General features: G+C 41.0%; 1 protein-coding gene across 8 annotated transcripts in view; it reads left to right on the forward strand.

Annotated features, from left to right (window-relative positions):
• Positions 1–734: 734 nt before the first annotated feature.
• gria1a (glutamate receptor, ionotropic, AMPA 1a) overlaps positions 735–21,982 on the forward strand; it is a 92,352-nt gene continuing 71,104 nt past the window's right edge. For 5 of the 8 annotated variants that reach the window (XR_010908369.1, XR_010908371.1, XR_010908370.1 and 2 more), the window contains exons 1-2: positions 739–1,038; positions 1,197–1,331. Coding sequence is in view for 5 of the 8 variants with exons in the window: in XM_067457511.1 (XP_067313612.1) it covers positions 957–1,038; positions 1,197–1,331 (217 nt within the window). In the remaining 3 variants the exon portion in view is untranslated. Of the gene's footprint in view, positions 1,039–1,196; positions 1,332–21,982 lie in introns of all 8 variants that reach the window. The other 3 variants (XM_067457512.1, XM_067457510.1, XM_067457509.1) reach the window with 3 other exon arrangements.

The following is a 21,982-nucleotide window of genomic DNA, read 5'->3' on the forward strand; positions in this document are numbered from 1 at the left end:
ATTTTCATTTTTGGGTGAACTAATCCATTAAATTCACATGGAATCCCCTGCAACATGATCAGACATGACAACACTTGAGAATTTCTTGTATGATGACATTCAGTTAGTCTACTGAACGTTTAACAAAAAGTAAACATTTACAAACATTTATTAATTTTAATTATTTTTGCTTGCATTCAAATTCCAATTCTACATCCTCGTTGCTACCTCAATTCAAATTGAGAAACTGGATTGGAATTTAAAATGCATTGTCCAGTCAGTTCTGAATGGCGCACAAAACATTTATATATGCAGTCTTGAACCAAGAGCTGTAAATAGTTTTAAATAGTTTAGTTTTTAATGTATCTTATTGGGAGATATGATGTGGTATGGACATAATGATTTTTTTTTTTTAATGATCTTAACTGCACATTGAGATTTGTGCCAAATGTAAATTGCAATACAAATAAACTGTATTATTATTATTATTATTATTATTATTATTATTATTATTATTATTATTATTTATGCTTATGCAAATGTTTACGTCTTCCCTTGAAACTGATGAAGTAAACTGTATTTAAATATGTAAACGATAGATACATCTATAAATCAGTATCATGCTAATTCACGTGGCAGATTAATCCTACTATAAGTGTTTTTATTGTGAACGCGAGAAGAAAGTCCACACACGTTGTTGTGCTTGAGTGGAACTGTACGGTTATACTCACTCTCTCGCACGCGCGCGCGTCCGCGGCTCTCAGAGGAAGTGCTGCTCGTGCTGAACGGCTGGAAGCGCAACACACAAGGACGCAGCGCGAGAGAGGACGGCACGCGCAGAGGTGCACCTGTAATCCACGCTGCTCGGTCGCCGATGTGCGGATAGTGTGAGAGCGTTCAGAAGAGCTATCCTACACCACGCACATACCCATGCTTGGGATTTGGCATTCTTTTTCTTCGCTAATGCAAAAGGAAATATGCAGCGAAGCCTCACACTGCTCTTCACCAGTTTTCTGGGATTGTGCTTCGGTTCCAGTTTTCCAAGTAATATCAACATAGGTGAGTGAATTACAAAAGTGAAGGATAGAGTGTGGAATGGGGCGTTATGAATAAAAAAAATGGAGAAAGGATCATAAGTATGGTTTTAGTCATTTGACTTATTTTGACAGAAATCGGCTTGGGTTTTAACGTATTGTGGAATGTATCTTTTCCCACAGGAGGATTATTCCCAACCGAATCACACGAATATGAAGTGTTTCGGTTTGCACTCTCGCAACACCAGGATATCCCTAAACTGGTACCTCAAGTGGATATGGTCAAAATGGGGAATAGCTTTTCCATGACATATGCTTGTGAGTACAACCCATTTTTACAGTGTAGAGAAAATGCGTGTAGTGAATATCAACGCACTGCAGCTGCTGTTCATGTCTATCTGTTGCTTTGGTGGCAGAATGATAAAATGAAGAAGTCTGGATGTGAAAGTTTTGTCTCCCTGTTGCGCATACCACGCGGAGATAAAATCGCGTTCTTCTTTGTATTAAACACTAATATAGCTAGCATGATAAATGTGCTGTTTTTGAATGTATTAGTGATACGTGGTTCACAAGTGCAGAAAGTGCATGGTTCAGACGCAAAAAACCGCGCGTTACGCCGAATGCGTGTTACGCCTGGAATATGTCGTTAAGAAATAACATAATAATCAAAGCAAACACATTTTTTGTTCTCATTTTTTTTTTTTTTTCGTTTCTCTACTGTGCCTACAATTTATCGAAATTATGCGTCATGATGGACGCGCGCGCCGTTGCTGATACATCATGAAACCGTTCTGTAATGCTATAATGCTGATCATTATCTTTTCTTTTTATTTTCTTCTTCTTTTTTGATAATGGTGAATGGTGTTGGTTATGTTGGGTCATTTTTTGATTAAGTATGAAATATGTTGTATTTCTAGTCTCAAAGCGCACAACGTGTGGCAGCTTCCGTTGTGCAGAACACAGGATCAAAGCGCTGATAAAGAAAACAAGCGTTAATAGCAACGAACTGATTCATCAATGACTTTCAAGCTCTTTAGCCTCACGTAGACGTCTAACAGCAGCAATATAGTTAGGATATAGAAATGGGGATGTGAAATGTCTCCTTTTCTCTCTCTCTCTCTGTATCAGTGATTCCCAATCAGGGGTAGCCTACTTGGGAAGATTTTGATTTTGGCTTTTCTAAAGGCATAAAAGAGAAATTATGACTTATGCAAGCCACGAATCATACTGACTTATAAATAGATAAATTCATTGTTCAGCCTTTCTTTGAGAATGCTTTTCGTATGTGCAACTAGAAATGCTTAAAGACAATCTCAGGTTTTTACAGTATTGCCGATGGTATGTTTGAAAGTGAATCAATGTAAACAGTCACTTAAAATTGCAATAATAATGCTAAGTGATATATCACTGCAGTATAAAAACAATTTTTTTTTGGTTTACTGAGGAGATTATTGAGCCTTACTCACTGGGAAATGTAAGACAAAAAAGGTTGGGAGGCACTACTCAATAACAGTCTTTCTCGGTTTCTTTTTCTCATGAAAGCATCAAAGAATATACACTCTTAAAAAAAGGTTCTTAAATGGTTCTTTGGCATGATGCAGGTACCTTTCCACTGCATGAAAGGTTCCTTGTAGCGCAGAGAGGTTCTTTAGCATATAAAATGGTTTAAAAAGAATTCTTTAAAGAACGTTTCATGAAATGGTTCATCGGGGAACCAAAAATGGTTCTTCTATGGCATCGCCGTTCAAACCCTGTATATTGGTTCTTCCTGTCACCTTTATTTTTAAGGGTGTATAGAGTTTTAAGAATAGAGTTTTTAAAACTATGACGCAGACTAGGCACTTGAGTATGAAAACCAGTGTGCAGATGTCGTTCAGCATGTTTTAAATATTCTTTGTTCTGTAATACTACTGAGAGCACATCAAAGAAATGCACATTAAATCCAAGCATTCGTCTCCCCAGGGCTACCAATATTTCTTTTCTTGATGTGAATTTTGATATATGCATAGACTCATCTCCCGCCTCATCTTCTTTTCATGCATTCAGTGTGTGTCAGGACAGACCAATCCCCCATCAGCACCTCATGCCTTCTCTCTGGTCTTGAGGAAAACCAATCGGATGAAATGAAAACAACTGCGTAATGGCCTTATTAACAGATATTGGAATGCAGATCCAAACACTAATGTGAGGGTCCCCAAACAGTGTAATTAAACTCCATCCACTGATTCTGTCAGAGCTGGAGGTGTGCGGTGGGATTTGTAATGGAGTGAAGAGACAAATCGGTCCCTCTATGAATTTCATAGGGTTCTCTCAGGTGGAAAATTCAACATGCTCATTAGTCAATGATGTTCTTGCACTTTTTTTCCCTCACTGTCTTCCTTTTTTTTTTCCTCAAGATAAGACATTTGTTATTCACTGACCCATTATGAAGCTCAGTCATATTTAAAAGCTGCAGCAGTTTGTCCTGGATAATCGAAGGTCTCTTGTATTGCTCTGTGGCTGCGCTTCCATCCCGATCTTTTGCATGGTGAATGGGCAGCCCTCGCACAATGAGCTGTGAGAGGGGTGCTGTGAAGGCCCAGACTCTGCGTAATGCTGAATGGCCTCTTGTGCCATGAACTGAATGTGTGTCCGGAGACGCCTGAGGAAAGTTACCCTCAACTGCCCCCCCCCCCCCCCCCCCCCCCCCCTCTGTGTGTGGGCTCAATCCTTAGAGCAAACCATCCCTGTCAGCACCTGCCGGGGAGAACCAGAGGGGGGTGAGTACACAGAAAAAGGGGTCGAATTGTTCTGGGGCAAAGGTTGATTAAATAAGAAATGGTGTGGCACCTAGGAAAGCACAGTTTTATTGATTCATGGAAAGTATAATGAGAGCACACCTATTCCTAGCATTGCTCTTATCTTAATACTTACCAATCTTAAGAGAAGTGACAATAAATGATAATATGCCTGTAATACAGTTCATAAATATGGGAAGGAAGGAGGCGGGAACCGGCGAACGTTCAACAAAGACTTTAATCAAATAATAAACAAAACGAAAGTAACGTGGGCAGCCCCTCAAGGACAACTACTCGCACACACATAAAACATAAACAAAACATAACATAAAGTCCGGGCCTGGTCCTCTCTCGTCCTTTACTGGTGACGCTCGTCCTTATATGCCTCCGAACTCCCTCATGAGAGGACTCAAGACTGGTGTGGTTCGCAGGTGACAATCATTTGCACTTACACCACGGTCTCGCTCATTTCCTCCCATGTCTCTCGCTCGTCCACCCCGCCACATACCCCCATCACCCCTCGCAGGCCGGGGGGTACACCCGAGATGGCGCCTACTCCCCCCTGGGGGGCCCAATCTCCGCGTCTCACATGTCTGGGATATGGACAGACGAGACGAGAGACAGATAGAGTGGAGAGAGGAGAAAAAAAATTCTGGTCCGGTTCACGGACACACTGCCGCTCGGTCCTCACCAGCCAAGAGGCTCTCCCTCACGGTGCTATGCCATGGTGCTGGACACCCGGTGGACGGTCGATCGTCCTCCACCCCCTGGCAGCCGGACGTGGCTCCTCCGATTGAGGACAACGAGTCCCATGCTTCCTGCTTCTCCCCATCATGGTGGACTGCAGCAGGCTCCGGCCCACGGCGGACACCGGCAACTCCTCCGCTCCCTCCAGGACGGCCGCCACCTCTACCTCGACCCATGGGCACGCAAGTGAGCTCTCCATCCCACCGGTCTTCACTCGCTTCAGTACCATCGCCTCGGGCAGCCACTCGCGGTCTTTCTTAATCCACACTGCCCAAACTCTTCAGCATCACGATCCCGCTAGGACTCTTCGACAGCATGTCCCTCCTTCCTCCCGGCACCAATGTAGTCTCAAGTGCTGGATTTGCAGACACAATGTTGTGCCTTCTATATTGGATCCGACAGGAACGGTACAACAAACTTTTGTGAGTAAAACGTCCTTTTTATATGTAGGCCACCTAATAGTAGTCTGGGGACTGTGTGTTTTCTAGACGGGTTACCTAAACTTACGCCCGTCAGCAGGAAATTCTTTCTTGATCTGGGTGCGCACATGTGTGTGTGTGTTCGTGCTTATACCGACCGATCGTGCGGGTGCGGGCTATGTAATACAATCGCAGGTGGATATGAAATAAATCATTGTGTTTGTTTGATAAAGTCAAGTTGCAGTTGTCGCTTTCAAAATAATCTCTGCCTCATGTGAACTGACACTGTCGCTAGATATGACAGCGGAGCTGAAGCTCATTAAATATGCAAATATTATCCAATCCTAGCCGTGGGCATTTATTTCCAGGTCTCCAGTGCGGCACGCCCATCAAAACCCAGTGTTCAGAAGACAGCCTCAAAACCAGAACATAGCCTATTACTTATTAGTTATGATTTTTTTGAATGTGAAAACCACACAAACGTCATTAGTTACTCAGACAACAGTATAAAAAAATTAAAAAGCCAATTCATGACACCTTAAAAATCATTTTTAAAAGAACCTGAGGGTTAAGACTATATTTTGTGATTTTAATTTTAGAATATTATGTGTGCTTCTATTTTTCATTATTATATGAAATACAGCATCAGTTGAATATAATATCTCTGTTGATTTCCCAAAGCCACGTTTGATTTAATTGCTGCTGTAGTCTGTTTTCTGTGGTCGCTGATAACTCTAATTACATTAAGTTGGAGTAAATTTAGATATCCTGTATAGAGTGTTAATCAGGTTGCCTCATTGTAAACAAGTAATTAAAATAGTTGATTCATAGATTGTTAAACAGGCAGACAGTGTTATTTTCAAAATTCTTTTCGCTTTCAATTTCAGAAGAATATACATGAAGGTGGAATGCAATTTATTCAATGACCCCCAACTGCCTCGCTGACATTTGAAGTCCTCACAGTTAATGGTGGATTCCTTTATTTGATCCGTGAGCAGAATTAGAGCTGATCAATAGCTGGAACCTAATGCAAAGGCTCCACAATCGATATGAGATTCTCACCGATTCCTGCATGCAAAGACTCAAGAGTCCACTTAAAGATCTATGGGAAAGTGTGCATTCATAGACCTCCAAGAAAGAAGGCCTCCAGGCCAGAAGAATGCTTCAGTACAAAGAACTGAATCAAGCGTATTTACAGTTGCTATAATTTGATCTGCACTGAGCAAAGTCTCATAATATACTGCTCTAAATGAAACGACTGTTGTTGAAAAAAAAAATTTGTACTGCTCTGCTTCTGTAGAGTAGTATGCACATGTGTTTTCATTTTATTAGGTGTTTACATCTTTGCATCTGATGTGATTGCTTTTGGGAGATGCCTGTAAACATGCATCACAGTATCTCAGAAAACAGCAGAGCTTTCTGTCATAAGCCTGAAATATCTTTCAGCGCTTCACACTGAGAAGAAAATAATAACCCTCTGTAGCAAGTCTTTCTACGTGTCGTACAGTCACAGAGACATGTAGCAGGGTAGTGAACCTCTGCGATTGTGAGTGTTGGAAGAAATGGCTCCAGGGTATTGTGTTATTGTGTAACTAGAGACCGAAGAGGGGGAGAGACCCTCAGTCACTGCAGGACCTCCAAATCCTGATCAGAACAGAATCTCCTGGATGGGATTCCCTAAAGCAAGATATGCAATTAAAGCGCAGAGAGGTTCAGTCTTTAAATTTTCTTCCCAGAAAAGGTCTGAAAAATAATTTTCAAAACCACAAAATAATAACATTGTAATATGCGGTACAGCACATCTGTGAAATTTTCTATTACAGGTTGTGCTGTTGCTTGGTAACCTTTAACAACCTACAGTTAGCAGCTAAATCACTTCCATCATAATCAACATGCATGTAATCGTACAGAAGAATTTCTAGCAGTTGACATATTTCCACTGTCGCATGGCACTGGAAGTGTAAAGGCACCTTGTCAGCTTCAGTGTCACCTATGCTGTATGAATTTGAATGTTTTATAATTATACAATCATTCAAAATTAAGCTTTTTTTAGGGGGTGGTAAAACACATTCTTTCGAAGGCTTGATTGTGTTTGTGGGTTGCACTGTAACATGTGTTCATGCTTCGTTTATAAAAAAGAATTCATTACACTGTAAAAAATCGGGCCCCAATTAAAACATTTCTAGTGACTGATCACATCAAAAAAATTCAATTGGCCAAATTGAATTTCTGTGAATTGATGCAATTTAATTCATAGAAATTCAATTAGGCCAACTAAAAAATTTAGATGTGATCAGTCACTAGAAAATTTTCAATTGGGGCCTGAATTTTTTTACAGTGTATTTTTCATATATTTTACACTGCTCTGTTCCTCCTTGTAAAAAACGGTCTGATGGTTTCCAGGTTCTATGAAGGTGGTCCCTCAAATACGTAATGGGCTCAGATTGGTTAGCTGGCCCAGTGTGTTGTGATTCGCTAACCGCCTAGTGCACTTCTTTTTTTTTTCTTTTTTTTTTGGAAAAAGTCTGTAAAGACTGCGGATCTACAGTGATCACTACTAAATGGCACCGTTACTTTTGTATTTTAAGAGTGATTATAGAAAATATCTGTCGCAAGAACTATTAACCCAAAACAAACACTAAACTTTGGCTTTACTATTAGCCAAATCAAACACAGAACATGTTTAACATCCCTGTAGATAAACAACCATGTAGATAAACAATATATAAAAGCTCTAATCAAAGAATCATTTACACTAATTCCAAGTTCATTTTCTTGAGATTTAAAAAGTTTGTAAACTTTAGGTGTTTGTCGGATAACGTTATGTATGAATGAGCGTTTATCAAATTGGTTTGCAGAGCCAAACAGTGTTGTCATTTGTTTACTTCCTTGCTACAATGTACAATTAACAATACAAACTATTACAGGAAAACACTTTGACGAAAAATAAATCATACTTACAGGTTGTGGCCCGTAAACAGCGTCTGTTTTTAAAGTTGGAACTGCTACATCTTTCAGGACAAGCCGTTGTGTGAATCCTGCATTGAACTCGCAAAGATTGTGGAAGCTTTCCTCCGTAAAATGTGCAGCACAGAAAGCGAGATTTGGGTAATAATTATGAGGGACAGAGTTAAAAAATTAATTTTAACCATTGATGCAATCTGGATGAAAATAACAGCATTTCGTTGGGATTGCAACAACAACACTCCAGCCTACTTATTATACAACAACAACTCTTCTCCACAGCAATAAAAAATGGCCTCGCCCCCCTTATTTAATATTCTCGGAGGAGGGGTTTATGTAAATATAGGGCTTAGTGATGTCAAGCTACCCGGTCGTTTGCTATAGTCCTTAGAAATATATTTTTAAAAAAGCAAATATCTCCCTTTGCTTTAAACTATTAATGTTGTAACTTTGCAGATGTTGTTTATGCTCAAACAGCAACATAACACACCAGCTAAAGTTAAAAAAAAAAGAAAAATGAAATGAAAAAAATGAAAATGTGTTTTACCACCCCTTTAAAATGTATATTTTTGATGTATTACATTTATCAAAAGGATCCAAAAGACATTTACATTTTTAAATACAAAAGATTTCTATTTCAAATAAATGTTTTTATTTTAAACTTTTAACTCATCAAAGAATCCTTAACAAAATAAGAAATGTTTCTTTAGCACCATATAATGATAGACTGATTTCTGAAGAAATTTCTTCAGTTTTGCCATCTGAATAAATTACATTCTCAAAATTTTATTAAAAATTATTAAACATTCTATTAAAATAGAAAGCAGCTTTTTAAAATTGTAATAATATTTCACATCACTGTTTTTGTTTTTTGTTTTTTTTTGTTTTTTATCAAATAAATGCAGGTGTGGGGAACATAAGACTTCTTTCAAAAATAACTTTAAAAATCAAAATTTTAAACAGTTGTTAATTTATGAGAAATGTAGGAGAAATCCAGGGCTGTATAAGCGTTAACGCATTGCGCATTTTTTGTTTGATTCGTTGTGTAGCCCATAGTTGGAGAAATCAAGATAAACCATAGACATAAACGATGCAGCAGCAAATATTAATAGGGAAAGAAAATGGTTAACATTAATATTCTAAACCAAAAGTGCAGTTATTGCCTATAAGTGTCACATGCCTGTCCTGTCTTGTGTGCACATGTGGGTTCTGTCATGTCTTGCATGTGCTACTGTCAACCCCGCCCTTCTTGTTATCTGATTATTGGTTTATTTGCCCCACCTGTTCTCCCTCATTATCTGCCTTGTTTGTTCCCTTTATAATCTCCTTGTGTTTGTCAGTCTGTGTTGGATCCTTGTGTAATGTCTGCGTCTTCCGTCCTCCCCGTGATTCTGTTGGTTTGTTTAAGTTTGTATTTATATTATTCTATTATTTGTTTTTCCCCCTCGTGGGTTTTGTTTTGAGTTTATGTTTTGTTTTTGTAAATAAATCATCTTTTTTCTGCACTTGAGTCCTCGCACCCTTTTCCCTTGTCTGTGACGTGACAGAAGGATCCAACCATAGAGGACTCAGCAAGAGGATTGTTTATTTTTGTTGTTTGCTCTTTGAACTATGGAGCTAACCAGGCACGTACAGGTGATGCGGCAGGTGAACTCTAAATACATCCGCCAACAGGGGGCGGGTGTAAGAGAGTTCGCCTGCAAATTCCTTATTGAGGTGCATCACCTGTACCTCAATGAGACAGAGAAGGCAGAGGTGTTTAACCTCTGCCTGGACATGCCTCTCAGCCCCATGGAGGTTGAGAGAATGGGAACCCCGGACTTTTGGGAGTTTGTGGAACAGCTGGACTCCAGTCCCTCTAGGACCAGGGGCTGGATAGCTCCGGTGGTTCCTGTTCCAGTGGCCCCAGTTCCAGTGGCCCAAGCTCCGGTGGTCTCTAAAAGGAGGAGGAGAAGGAAGGCTCCCTCCGTGCCTGTTCTTGTGGTCCCAGCTCCAGTGGTCCCTGTGCCGGTGGTCCCAGTGCCGGCGGATCGCATGCCGGTGGTCCCAGTACCGGCGGATCGTGTTCCGGTGGTCCCGATTCCGGTGGATCGTGTTCCGGTGGTCCCTGTGCCGGTGGACCGTGTTCCGGTGGTCCCTGTGCCGGTTGTCCCTGTGCCGGTGGATCGTGTTCCGGTGGTCCCTGTGCCGGTGGATCGTGTTCCGGTGGTCCCTGTGCCGGTGGATCGTGTTCCGGTGGTCCCTGTGCCGGTGGATCGTGTTCCGGTGGTCCCTGTGCCGGTGGATCGTGTTCTGGTGGTCCCTATTCCGGTGGTCCCTGTACCGGTAGATCGTGTTCCGGTGGTCTCTATTCCGGTGGATCGTGTTCCGGTGGTCCCGATGCCGGTGGTCTCTGTTCCGGTGGATAGTGTTCCGGTGGTCCCTGTGCTGGTGGATCGCATTCCGGTGGACGCCGCTGGGCCGGAGATGCCTCCCAGGCGTCCTGCTCTCACCGCACCTCCCAGGCGTCCTGCTCTCACCGCGCCTCCCAGGCGTCCAGCTCTCACCGCGCCTCCCAGGCGTCCAGCTCTCACCGCGCCTCCCAGGCGTCCAGCTCTCACCGCGCCTCCCAGGCGTCCAGCTCTCACCGCGCCTCCCAGGCGTCCAGCTCTCACCGCGCCTCCCAGGCGTCCAGCTCTCACCGCGCCTCCCAGGCGTCCAGCTCTCACCGCGCCTCCCAGGCGTCCTGCTCTCCGTGCGCCGCTGAGGCGTCCTGCTCTCCGTGCGCCGCTGAGGCGTCCTGCTCTCCGTGCGCCGCTGAGGCGTCCTGCTCTCCGTGCGCCGCTGAGGCGTCCTGCTCTCCGTGCGCCGCTGAGGCGTCCTGCTCTCCGTGCGCCGCTGAGGCGTCCTGCTCTCCGTGCGCCGCTGAGGCGTCCTGCTCTCCGTGCGCCGCCCTGGGTGCCTGAACTTTTTGTTTTCCTCATGTGTCCCTTGTTGACCCCTCCCTTGTCTGTTCCTTCCTTGTCTGTTTCTCCTGTCCCTCCCGTGCCCCCCTGGTCAGTCCCTCCCGTGCCCCCCTGGTCTGTCCCTCCCGTGCCCCCCTGGTCTGTCCCTCCCGTGCCCCCCTGGTCTGTCCCTCCCGTGCCCCCCTGGTCTGTCCCTCCCGTCCCGCCCTGGTCTGTCCCTCCCGCCCCGCCCTGGTCTGTCCCTCCCGCCCCGCCCTGGTCTGTCCCTCCCGTCCCTCCCTGGTCTGTCCCGCCCGTCCCTAGTGGAGCGTCTGGTAGCCGCTCCTTAAGGAGGGGGTAATGTCACATGCCTGTCCTGTCTTGTGTGCACATGTGGGTTCTGTCATGTCTTGCATGTGCTACTGTCAACCCCGCCCTTCTTGTTATCTGATTATTGGTTTATTTGCCCCACCTGTTCTCCCTCATTATCTGCCTTGTTTGTTCCCTTTATAATCTCCTTGTGTTTGTCAGTCTGTGTTGGATCCTTGTGTAATGTCTGCGTCTTCCGTCCTCCCCGTGATTCTGTTGGTTTGTTTAAGTTTGTATTTATATTATTCTATTATTTGTTTTTCCCCCTCGTGGGTTTTGTTTTGAGTTTATGTTTTGTTTTTGTAAATAAATCATCTTTTTTCTGCACTTGAGTCCTCGCACCCTTTTCCCTTGTCTGTGACGTGACAATAAGTTACCATATTTTCTATTTAACCTTTATTAGACACCAGGTCGAAAGAAAAGTGTGTTTTTACACCAGCATATTCTCTGCAGTCTGAGTATTAATAAAGCTCACTCGCTCATATCTGAGCTGAATCATTAACACCATCACCACTTACAGTGCATGTGTTTTATTAAACTAAATGCATTACAATCGTCTAAGGGTGCACTTGTCACACTTGTCATGTTTGGTTCGATTAAAATGAACCCTGGTGCGATTGTTCGTTTAGTGCGGTTCATTTGAACATATGTGAACGCTGCCATCCGAACCCTGGTGCGCACCAAACAAGCTGACCAAGGCTGCTAAAAAGATGGGTCTCGGTCCGCTTCCAAACGAACTCTGGTGCGGTTCGATTGATATATGAACGCAACACGGACCAAAGACATGTAAACGGACCAATAAACGGACGTAATGTCACAAGATGCGACGCATAGTCAGCTGATTTGAAGACACTGAAAGATCAGTGTATCCAAAATTAATAATGTACGTTAGAGGGCAAACGTAGAGCAACGAGGAAGTGCCTCATCAATATTTGGTCCGACGAGCATGTTTCGAAAAAGGCGCTCGCACACACAAAATACTGGCCTTTCTGGGGCCACAGTATATTCCTACACGTGGAATATAGACCTCCTCCAAGTATGGTGTGGTACTGGTGCACTTTCAGGTGCTCATGACAGTTTTCACATTACCAGTTTTTCATACGAACTGTGCCCTGCTACTCCCTTTATTTATATTCTTAAAATGAGAGAAATCCCTGCTTATTCTGAATTTTTAAGCTTAGGCTTAAGACACAAGTTCTTTGATAAATAAACGTACATTTGCATAAAGCATGCATATTTGTCCATATACCCATATTGATTAGAGTATTAAAAACTTAATTCAAACTTAATTAAAGATACATTTACAACATATAAAAATGTGTAATTAAATTGCGATTAATTGCGTGTTAACTCATGACAATCATGCGATTAATCGCAATTAAATATTTTAATTGATTGACAGCCCTAGATGAAACCAATCATGAACCGGAACAGTACTCCAAATGTGGACCTCTTGTTTACTGTGACCTTTTATACATTTTGGGTATTCAGAATGATAATAGGGGGTGACTGAGTCTACTGTGTGGGGAATTTAAATGGGGGCTTTCTATCTCTCATGTACTATAGCTGTTGGTTTTTATAAGAGCTGTAAAAAAGGATCGAGCAAGGGATGTACTTCTCCTCAATGAGTAAAAGAGAGGAGCTGTCATGTTCAGTCTGAGATGAACAGAGACTCCCTTGTCTTGCACAGTCCTTTACATTAATGAGAGACAGAGAGAACCACATCTGCTCTCAGCTGTCTTCTCTTCAAAAACATGACAACTGTTACCTTGCTGTTTTTTATATATAAAACTAGAACAAAGAATATAAAGGTGGTAAAACACTAAGGGAGTCTTTTGATTTCCGAGCTGCAAATGACAAAAGAAAAAAAAAGAAAAAAAAAAGACTGTAACCAACTGAAGCATAATCTTGCCTAGACATTATCTAGTGCAAGAAACTCTACTGTCCCCATACCATCATATAGTGCCATTTTAAATAGTGGAAGCGGTCCAATTATGCTTCATTATGAGGATGCCCCATATAGCCTTCCTGTCCTAATGAGGACACATGCGTCTGTCTTGGCTGACATCACCATAGAGAATTTAAGAAGGGTTTTTTAATTTTAATCCCTGTAGTGCTTGTGAAGACGTAATCATGGACTGTATTATCCATGTTAGGAAAATGTGTTATGATAGGGAAGATCAGGCTCGTGTAGGGTTGAGAATCACAAAATACACTAAGAAAATGAAGGGTTCATTGAACCTAATTAAGAATCCTAATTAAACTGAAGAAAAGTTGTCTATGCAATTAAATAAAGCCTATCAAAAACAACAAGATAACATGTTGTCACGGCTGGGGTGGTAAGCAACACGCACGAACAGAAACATCCTCCAGGATTGCACGAAAAATGCATAAACCACATTGACATAAATGTAAACAACACAGAACAGGGAAGAAATACTCATTCTCACTCCCAAGGCATCAGAAACTGAAGCATGGTCAAAAGTTTCACAATTAAGGCGCTAAAGGGGAAAAAATCTAAATCAATAGGCGTCATGGTAATGACGAAGACGGTACTCTATTGATTTAATCTGTTCAAAACGCAAATGATTCTTAGCATTTGCATATCATAAATATTTATACTTTTAGATTTTTAATCTAGCCCCATTACTTCTCAACCAATTTTTTATTTTTATTTTTTGTGCAAAAACTGACCAAACACATTATATAAGTATTGCAAATAACTCAGCTCAAGTCTTCTGAAGCCATACAATATCTTTATTTGAAAAACGGAATGGATATTAATGTTTTAATCGCAGTCACATCTAACTTAAAAGATACACCAACTCTTAAGCAGACAGTCATGAGACACACAACAGCCAATGCTATTTCACAATCAAAGCTGACATAATGCTTCTTCAAAAGTAAACATTTAAATAAATTAATGTAAATCATTTAAATAATAATAATAATAATAAGTAAATAATACAGTAATTTGATGTTGGCTGATTAAATTGTGAATCACAACCCAACATTTCATAATGGCAAAAATATAACCCAATATATCATTGCATCATGATGATAACATTCCCATGTCCAACTCGTCTGTGTATGGTGCCAAAGGTTTCTCATTGAAATCAATGGAGGACCCTGTTCATCGATACCATGACACCTAGGGGTACCTTTAGCGTCTTAATTCTAATGTGGAAGGCTCTAGTTTTGAGAGTACACAGAGTAATCAACAGAACTAAGAACGTGTGGAACTAGTGAGTAACTAAAATAACAATCACCGAACACAGGCAAACAGGAACAGAACAAAACCAAACTAAAACACAAATTAACAGAACTAAACAAAACCCTTAGACATATATTTTTGTTAACAAATTTGTTGTACAAATATTAATTTAGTTTCAGTAGTTACAACACAATTTGATAAATTAAAGGAGTACTACAGCGCTGGGAAGATGAATCTTTATTTAAACTGGGTCATTAAATGAAATGTAAAATTATTTTTTAATTTGGTGCTTTCTAGACTGAGAAAAGACAGAAAAATTATTTTTGTCTCATGGGGATGAAAGAAAACAATTCCTAGAATGCTTCGCTGTCCTACGAGGCCACTCCCAAAGCCACCGCTACTAGATTACTGAATCACTTTCACTTTCCCACCGCGACGCGTTCATTTTCATAAAATCAGTTCAGTTAGAGAACAGACACTACAATTAAAAACTGTCTGTTCAATATGTGATTTAGCTGCTGAGGGAGTGTCACAGCCCAAAACTGCAGGAGTCAGATTACATTGTCAGTCATGGATGAGCTTGTGATGAGAGCTGAGGTAAACGCGTCCGCGTCACAGATTCACAGCGCATGTTCAGTCTGGCGCCTTTTCAGTTCATGCCTTTGGAAGCTTAACTTTCATAGGAATTAGTTTGAGAAGTTGAAAGACTTACTTTGCTCCGCTGGCCGCACCGTTTCCATGAATGCCAGAGGCTGCAGCTGCGAGCTGAGCTCTGAGTATGATCTCCCATCCCCTACGTGCGAGTTGAAAACATGCGGAAATGGCTCCCTCTGCTGGCTGTAGTCTTTAGACTCTGGCCAAAAATTCCTCCGATGACGCAAATTGACGATATTTGCGTCATCAGAGGAATTTTTCCAGAAATAAAATGCATAAATCTCTTGTCTCAAGGGAATATGAGGGGGGATGCACAATCATTCAAATATACTGCAGGATTTCTACTGATACAAAGCCATATCGCTGCAGTAACCCTTTAAGCTTGTTTTGCACAGTTAAATGGATGTCACTCTCTGGCAAATTGTTTAAGAACTTTGTTACTCATTCTACTTAAACTAACTTAACAAGCAAACCAAATAATTTCCATGACATTCGATTTTATTTTTTGCTTAATCATTAGCATACTCCCACAAATGTTAATGCAAAATTACACTAAAACACCGCTATTTAGCGATTTTGCAATGTTACTAAATTTATTTTAGTTGAATTGTGAGTTTACCATCAAAATTGTACCATGTTTGTGTGCCAGGATGTTGTCTCTTAAGATGCCTTGTGAATGAAACGGAGGTCTGGCTTTCTCTATTATCAGATTAAATAGGCATTAAGATCATTGTGGAAGAGAAAGAATGAGACCAGCCCTGTCCTTGAATATCAGCTGACATTTGCTTCTTTTACCCCTAGCTACTTTGCATAAGCACAAGAGCTAATATGTGCTACTAATGCCTGTCAGAGAATGGCGTTTGTCCTTTCTGTGATGTCAAGGACTCATACTGAGCCAAGCAGCCACAGGCTCACAGCACTATTAGCACTCTTTGAAAGTGTGACCGTTTTGTTCATCCCCTGCACACCAAGACCCAAGTGTTAAGTTCTCTGGTTAGCCTGGCCTTACACTCTTCTGGCCTACTTAGTGCTCTGATCCTTGACTTGAGTATATCCATATACGAGGAGAAGGGTTCTCAGCTGGGAACTTAATATTGTACTCACATGTATTAAGGAATATGTGTGTGAGTGCTTGCGGATATATCCAAATATGCTATTTGACTGTAGAATGTGGCATAAAAATGTCGTAATTATGTTTTATCAGTCAACACTTCTACTTTGAAGAGTAGCTTGTTCCTACAAAAATGCTGTTAGAACCATCTGAGCTGCTGTTATTTGTGTTGCTATTTTTAGTTAGTTTCTCCACATCACAGTCTGATCAACATCCTTAGTTGCGTCAGAAACAACCTGTTAACCAGACAATTCTGCATAACTATGGTTTACTTTGTTTATGATATTAGACATTCCATGAATGTCTAATGCTTTAAAATGCAACTTTTGTAATGTAAAAGTCTTTACTTGAGCTATTTGAGCTATGATAAACACATTCCTATCAAACAAATATTTGCCCTCTTTTATGATGTTATCGTTATACAGTTTGGGTTATGATTGGTTGGATATGTGCTGTGTGAGTACATAGTTGTGCCACCCAGTATGTCTGCCATCATACTGTGTATTTTATACTCTTCCTTATTTATCGGATTCACACTCTCATGCTCGGGTTGTGCGAGTGACTCAGTCGGAGGCAGTGAACACTCATTTGACCAGCGGTCTCTGCACCTGGGTTCTTTCGCCCACCAAACACTGGATCACTTTTGCGGCACTGAGTGCTATTTGTAGCCTTCAGTAGGCTATGAAGGACCTGTAACTCTGTATATCATTATCATTAAGGTCGAACAACACAATGAGAGGTATGGCTTGGTTGCTGTTGCACTGTTTCGAACACTTCTAAATCTAACATGGACAATAGGCAATACTGGACAGACTTTTATCCGTATACCTGTAAGGAGATAGCTGTTAGAAATTGTTCAAATGTGTTTTTAAATAATGCTTTAGGGCCACAGCAGTAACTCTTAATGTCAGATACCAGGCAGGAAAATGTAGCTGCTTCCATAAAATGACACAAACATTGCATTGAAGCTTAAACTGTCAGCATTGTATTCTCTTTTACTGCAGCAAACATGATGGACAAAATGAGATGTGGTACTCAGGCTATTTGTTGTGCTTGGGTAATAGAAAAAATAACATTTTTCTGAGGTTGCTGCTGGCTTTCACTAAATTGGTTTGTTCTCCTGTTGCAGGAGTGATAACAGCCGTTTCCGCCCTGGGAGGCCTTGTCAGCAGACAGGTTCAAGACATGACTACTGTTATCCACAATAAAAAGATTGTGTATCCTACTGCAATGACAAAACTTAAATCTTCTATGACATGTGGATGTGTAGAGGTTCAAATTATTATTAATCCAGCAACTTGTAACTTGCATTAGATCACAGCAATTAGCAAACGATAATGATCTAATCAAAACAAGTACCATTCTACATTTGTTTTCATTGGAGAAGCCATTTCAATGATATGTCAAAATAGGGATGAAAATCACAATTTTCGTTTCATGCCAATTATAAAATATTATGCCATAAAAGAAGATGTATATTAATAGTATAAATGATATAAATGGATAGTAATTATATTTATGATTATAAAAAGTGTAATTAATTATATAAAATGCAATAATATCAAATAATAATTGATCATATTTTTTTTATAATATTTTTTATTATTATTACAATGAATAATTATTCTACTATTATTATAAAAACGAACATTTTTTATATGAACATAAAAAATATAATATAACAAACTACTACTCGGTGTATTGATTTAGTTTTTTACAATCGCTATAGGACACATTTCTCAATACTTAAATATTTTTTTTCAAAACTATTTACAAACACGATTCCAGAAAAGTTGGGACACTGTAGACATTGTGAATTTAAAAAATGCATTGATGTGGAAGTTTCAAATTTCAATATTTTAACTTAGAAAATGTATAATTTTAATCATAAAAAAGTTGGCCATGTTTACCACTGTGTAGCATTCCCTCTTCTTTTTATATCAGTCTACAAATGTCTGGGGACAAGTTGCTCAAGTTTACGAATAGGAATGTTGTCTTATTCTTGTCTTGCTGTCCTAGGTCTTCTTTGTCGCATCTTCCTCTTTATGATGTGCCAAATGTTTTCTACAGGTGAAAAATCTAGACTGCAGGCTGGCTATTTAACTACCGATCCTTCTTCTATGCAGCCATGATGTTGTAATTGTTGCAGTATGTGGTCTGGCATTGTCATGTTGTAAAATGCAAGGTCTTCCCTGAAAGCGTCCCGGAAAGAGGCGACGTCTGGATAGGAGCATATGTTGTTCTAGAACTTATATAGATATACCTTTCAGCATTGATGGTGCCTTTCCAGATGTGTTAGATGCCCATACCACCAAAAAAGGTGCATTGCTGTCACTGGGGTGGTACCCTAAGGTACAAATTGAAAAGGTACATCTTTGTACCTTACGCACACCTAAATGGTACATATTAGTACTTTAAGAGTGCATATTAGTACCTTAAAGGTACATATTAATACCTTAAAGGTACATATTAGTACCTTTCTGGTTTTATACCTTAGGGTACCACCACAGTGACAGCAATGTACCTTTTTTTCTGACAGTGCACGCACTCATGCAACCCCATACAATCAGAGATGCAGGAGCACTGATAACAATAGTTGTCCTTGTCCTCTTTAGTCTGGATGACATGGCATCCCATTTTTCCAAAAAGAACTTCAAATTTTGATTTGTCTGACCACAGAACAGTTTTCCACATTTCCACAGTCCATTTTAAATGAGCCTTGGCCCAGAGAAAATGCCTGCACTTCTGAATCGTGTTTAGATATGGCTTCCTTTTTCCTAGATATGTTCAGTTCCTTTTTAGACAAAAATACATTTGTACGACATTAGTAAATAATCAGCCATCGAGATTGTATGGCAGTATCATAAGATATGAGCATACATTGAGTACATGCAGATGATGAGAAGCCCTTGTCCTGGCTTTTGTTGTCGTACCATGCACATACAGTACTGTATTTGTAAAGGTTGAATTCCTTGGAAATAACACATTATGTATAGCTGACCTGGAACTGTCCACTTAGGGCATAAATACAGCAGGATACAGGAGTGATTATTACTACACATCCCCTTGAGCACCCAGAGCAATACGCTCCAATGTGTAGGGTAATGGCCTGTAACTTCCATCAATGAGTATGGACAGGCGTGTGTGTGTGTGTGTGTGTGTGTGTGTGTGTGTGTGTGTGTGTGTGTGTGTGTGTGTGTGTGTGTGTGTGTGTGTGTGTGTGTGTGTGTGTGTGTGTGTGTGTGCGTGTGCGTGTGCGTGTGCGTGTGCGAGAGAGAGAGAGAGAGAGAGAGAGAGAGAGAGAGAGAGAGAGACTGTGTGTAATTACTCTAATATTTGCAGACGTTTGTGTAGCAAGAATGAGATTACTGAATTTATTTTGAGTGTGTGTATGTGTGTTCTATATTTTAACAGTGAGGGCATGTAGCTTGTATGTGCATGTTGGAGTGAGCCAGAGGATATGGTGTGTGTGTGTGTGTGTGTGTGTGTGTGTGTGTGTGTGTGTGTGTGTGTGTGTGTGTGTGTGTGTGTGTGTGTGTGTGTGTGTGTGTGTGTGTGTGTGTGTGTGTGTGTGTGTGTGTGTGTGTGTGTGTGTGTGTGTGTGTGTGTGAGTGTGTGTGTGTGTGTGTGTGTGTGTGTGTGTGTGTGTGTGTGTGTGTGTTTATACAGAGGACTGGAGGCCAAAGGAGCGAGCAGAACACCTCATTAAAGCACTAGATGTGGATGGGAGAGGTAGAACTCACTGTCCTTTAAAATTTAGTCTACTGCACAGTTATTCAAATAATTCAAATACAGACCCGTTATCGGGCATCAACATAAACCAAATAACAGCACATGAAAGGACACACAGGCTCCAATATAATCCACAGGTTTTCTGCTCACGATTGGAGGGGTGGGGAAAAGAGAAACGGTGAGTGAGTGAAACAGATTGAAAAGGAAATGGCTATTTAGTCTCCACAGTTCTCCTGAGGGAGTCTACCTGAGGCTGCTCTCTGACTACAGTTTAAAGCAGGTTTACTCAATAGTTCTGCCTGGCAAGAGCCTCTCAGACACACTGTCTTCTAAATAGACTGGGTTCACATATATTAAGTGGAACCGATGTAATTTAGGATGAGCAAAAACAGAAACACTGGAAAAGCCAGTTCAGTTGTTGTCAGTTGATTCTGGAATTAGAAAGTTAAATATTTCTTGTTTTATGGAATAGTTAACCAAAAAATGAAAATCCTCATCACTCTCATTTTGTTCCAAACCTCTCTAACATTATTTGTTTTGTGGGAACAAAATGAGAATATTAGCAGGTTGCTTGTTCTGCTCTTTTGATTATGATACAAGGGAATAATAAAGGGAGCAATTGAGTGTTTACATAAACATTAAAAGTTTCAAAAAGCATTTCAATAATGAAACTGAAAACATACTAGTCAGTTTCCTGTCAAATTAGACTAGCGGATAATGCGACTGTAGATGGGTTTCATTCACTGTGTTATGCTCAGCATGACTACTCTTGATCTCTGCATTGTGCACATTCTTTGAAAGTCAGAAGGGATGCACAGTGTGTATTTATAATAGTGTGTAAATATTCAGTTACCCATTGTGTCATGTATACATGGACAGACAGATGAAGACTAGTAGCCTGACAAGCCAGACCCACATCAAGATGTTTGGTCTGGAAACTCACCATAGACAGGGCTCAATCCGAGGGGCGGGATAAACGGTTGTCTTTCCCTCTGCACGCGATAGGATAGCGCTACACCAACCGGAGCAACGACGGTGAAGGGGAGCTCGCTGACTGATTAAACATTCGCCGTATCCGGTCGGCTAAACTCCGAACACATCTTCCCTTTTTAAGAATGACTTCAGTGCCGCTCTTTGTTCTTTTCTCAGAGGAAATCTTAACTCCAAGTCTTCCGGAGGCGCGGGCAGAGCTGATTCGAAAGACCGCCGTTCGCCAGTTTCTGTGTTACTAGAAGCACGCAAACGCAACTCGGCCGTCGTCATTATGGCCCCGCCCGCCGACTCTATACACGATGTGATTGGGCCGTCCAGATTCTGAGGAATACAGCTCAGATAGGAATTGATAGTTGCTAGACCACACTTGCGGGCAAATTAAATTTGCTGCCGCTAGGGTGCGTCTAGATTTCTAGGCTAGAAGAAAGAAACAAAAAAAAATATATATGTATGTGTGTGTGTGTGTGTGTGTGTGTGTGTGTGTGTGTGTGTGTGTGTGTGTGTGTGTGTGTGTGTGTGTGTGTGTGTGTGTGTGTGTGTGTGTGTGTGTGTGTGTGTGTGTGTGTGTGTGTGTGTGTGTGTGTGTGTGTGTGTTGATGTTTGAAATAGCATACACATTAATGATTCTTGATAAATTATTCCTTGAACTAATAACATATGGCATATGAAGCTTGGGTAGAATTAGAGATTTGTGGTGTAGCATAAAACATTGTCACCATGTTTTTACCTTAATCGTATGGCAACCACAGCTGCCATTTTCATTCTTTATTATTATTATTATTATAATGGATTTAACAGGATATTTTTCACAGTGTAGCTTCTAAGCTAATAGCATCAGTTTGGTTGATGTTTTAAGAGTCTCATGACAGACAAGCTAATCATCAGTCATCAGTCATCCCTGCCGAGGGTCTGGTAGGGCCAAACAGTGCTGTAGATCTGTTTGTGAGATAGTGCCAGGACGGGCAGATGCTGCCAGGATCTTTAGCAGGGCCAGAGAGCACAGGTTGGCCAGAGGTGTTCACATCATGTTTTACGCTTCCACTCAGGCTAACACAAACCACTGCA

This window comes from Pseudorasbora parva, chromosome 11 (assembly GCF_024679245.1).
Source record: "Pseudorasbora parva isolate DD20220531a chromosome 11, ASM2467924v1, whole genome shotgun sequence".
Taxonomy (NCBI): Eukaryota; Metazoa; Chordata; class Actinopteri; order Cypriniformes; family Gobionidae; genus Pseudorasbora; species Pseudorasbora parva.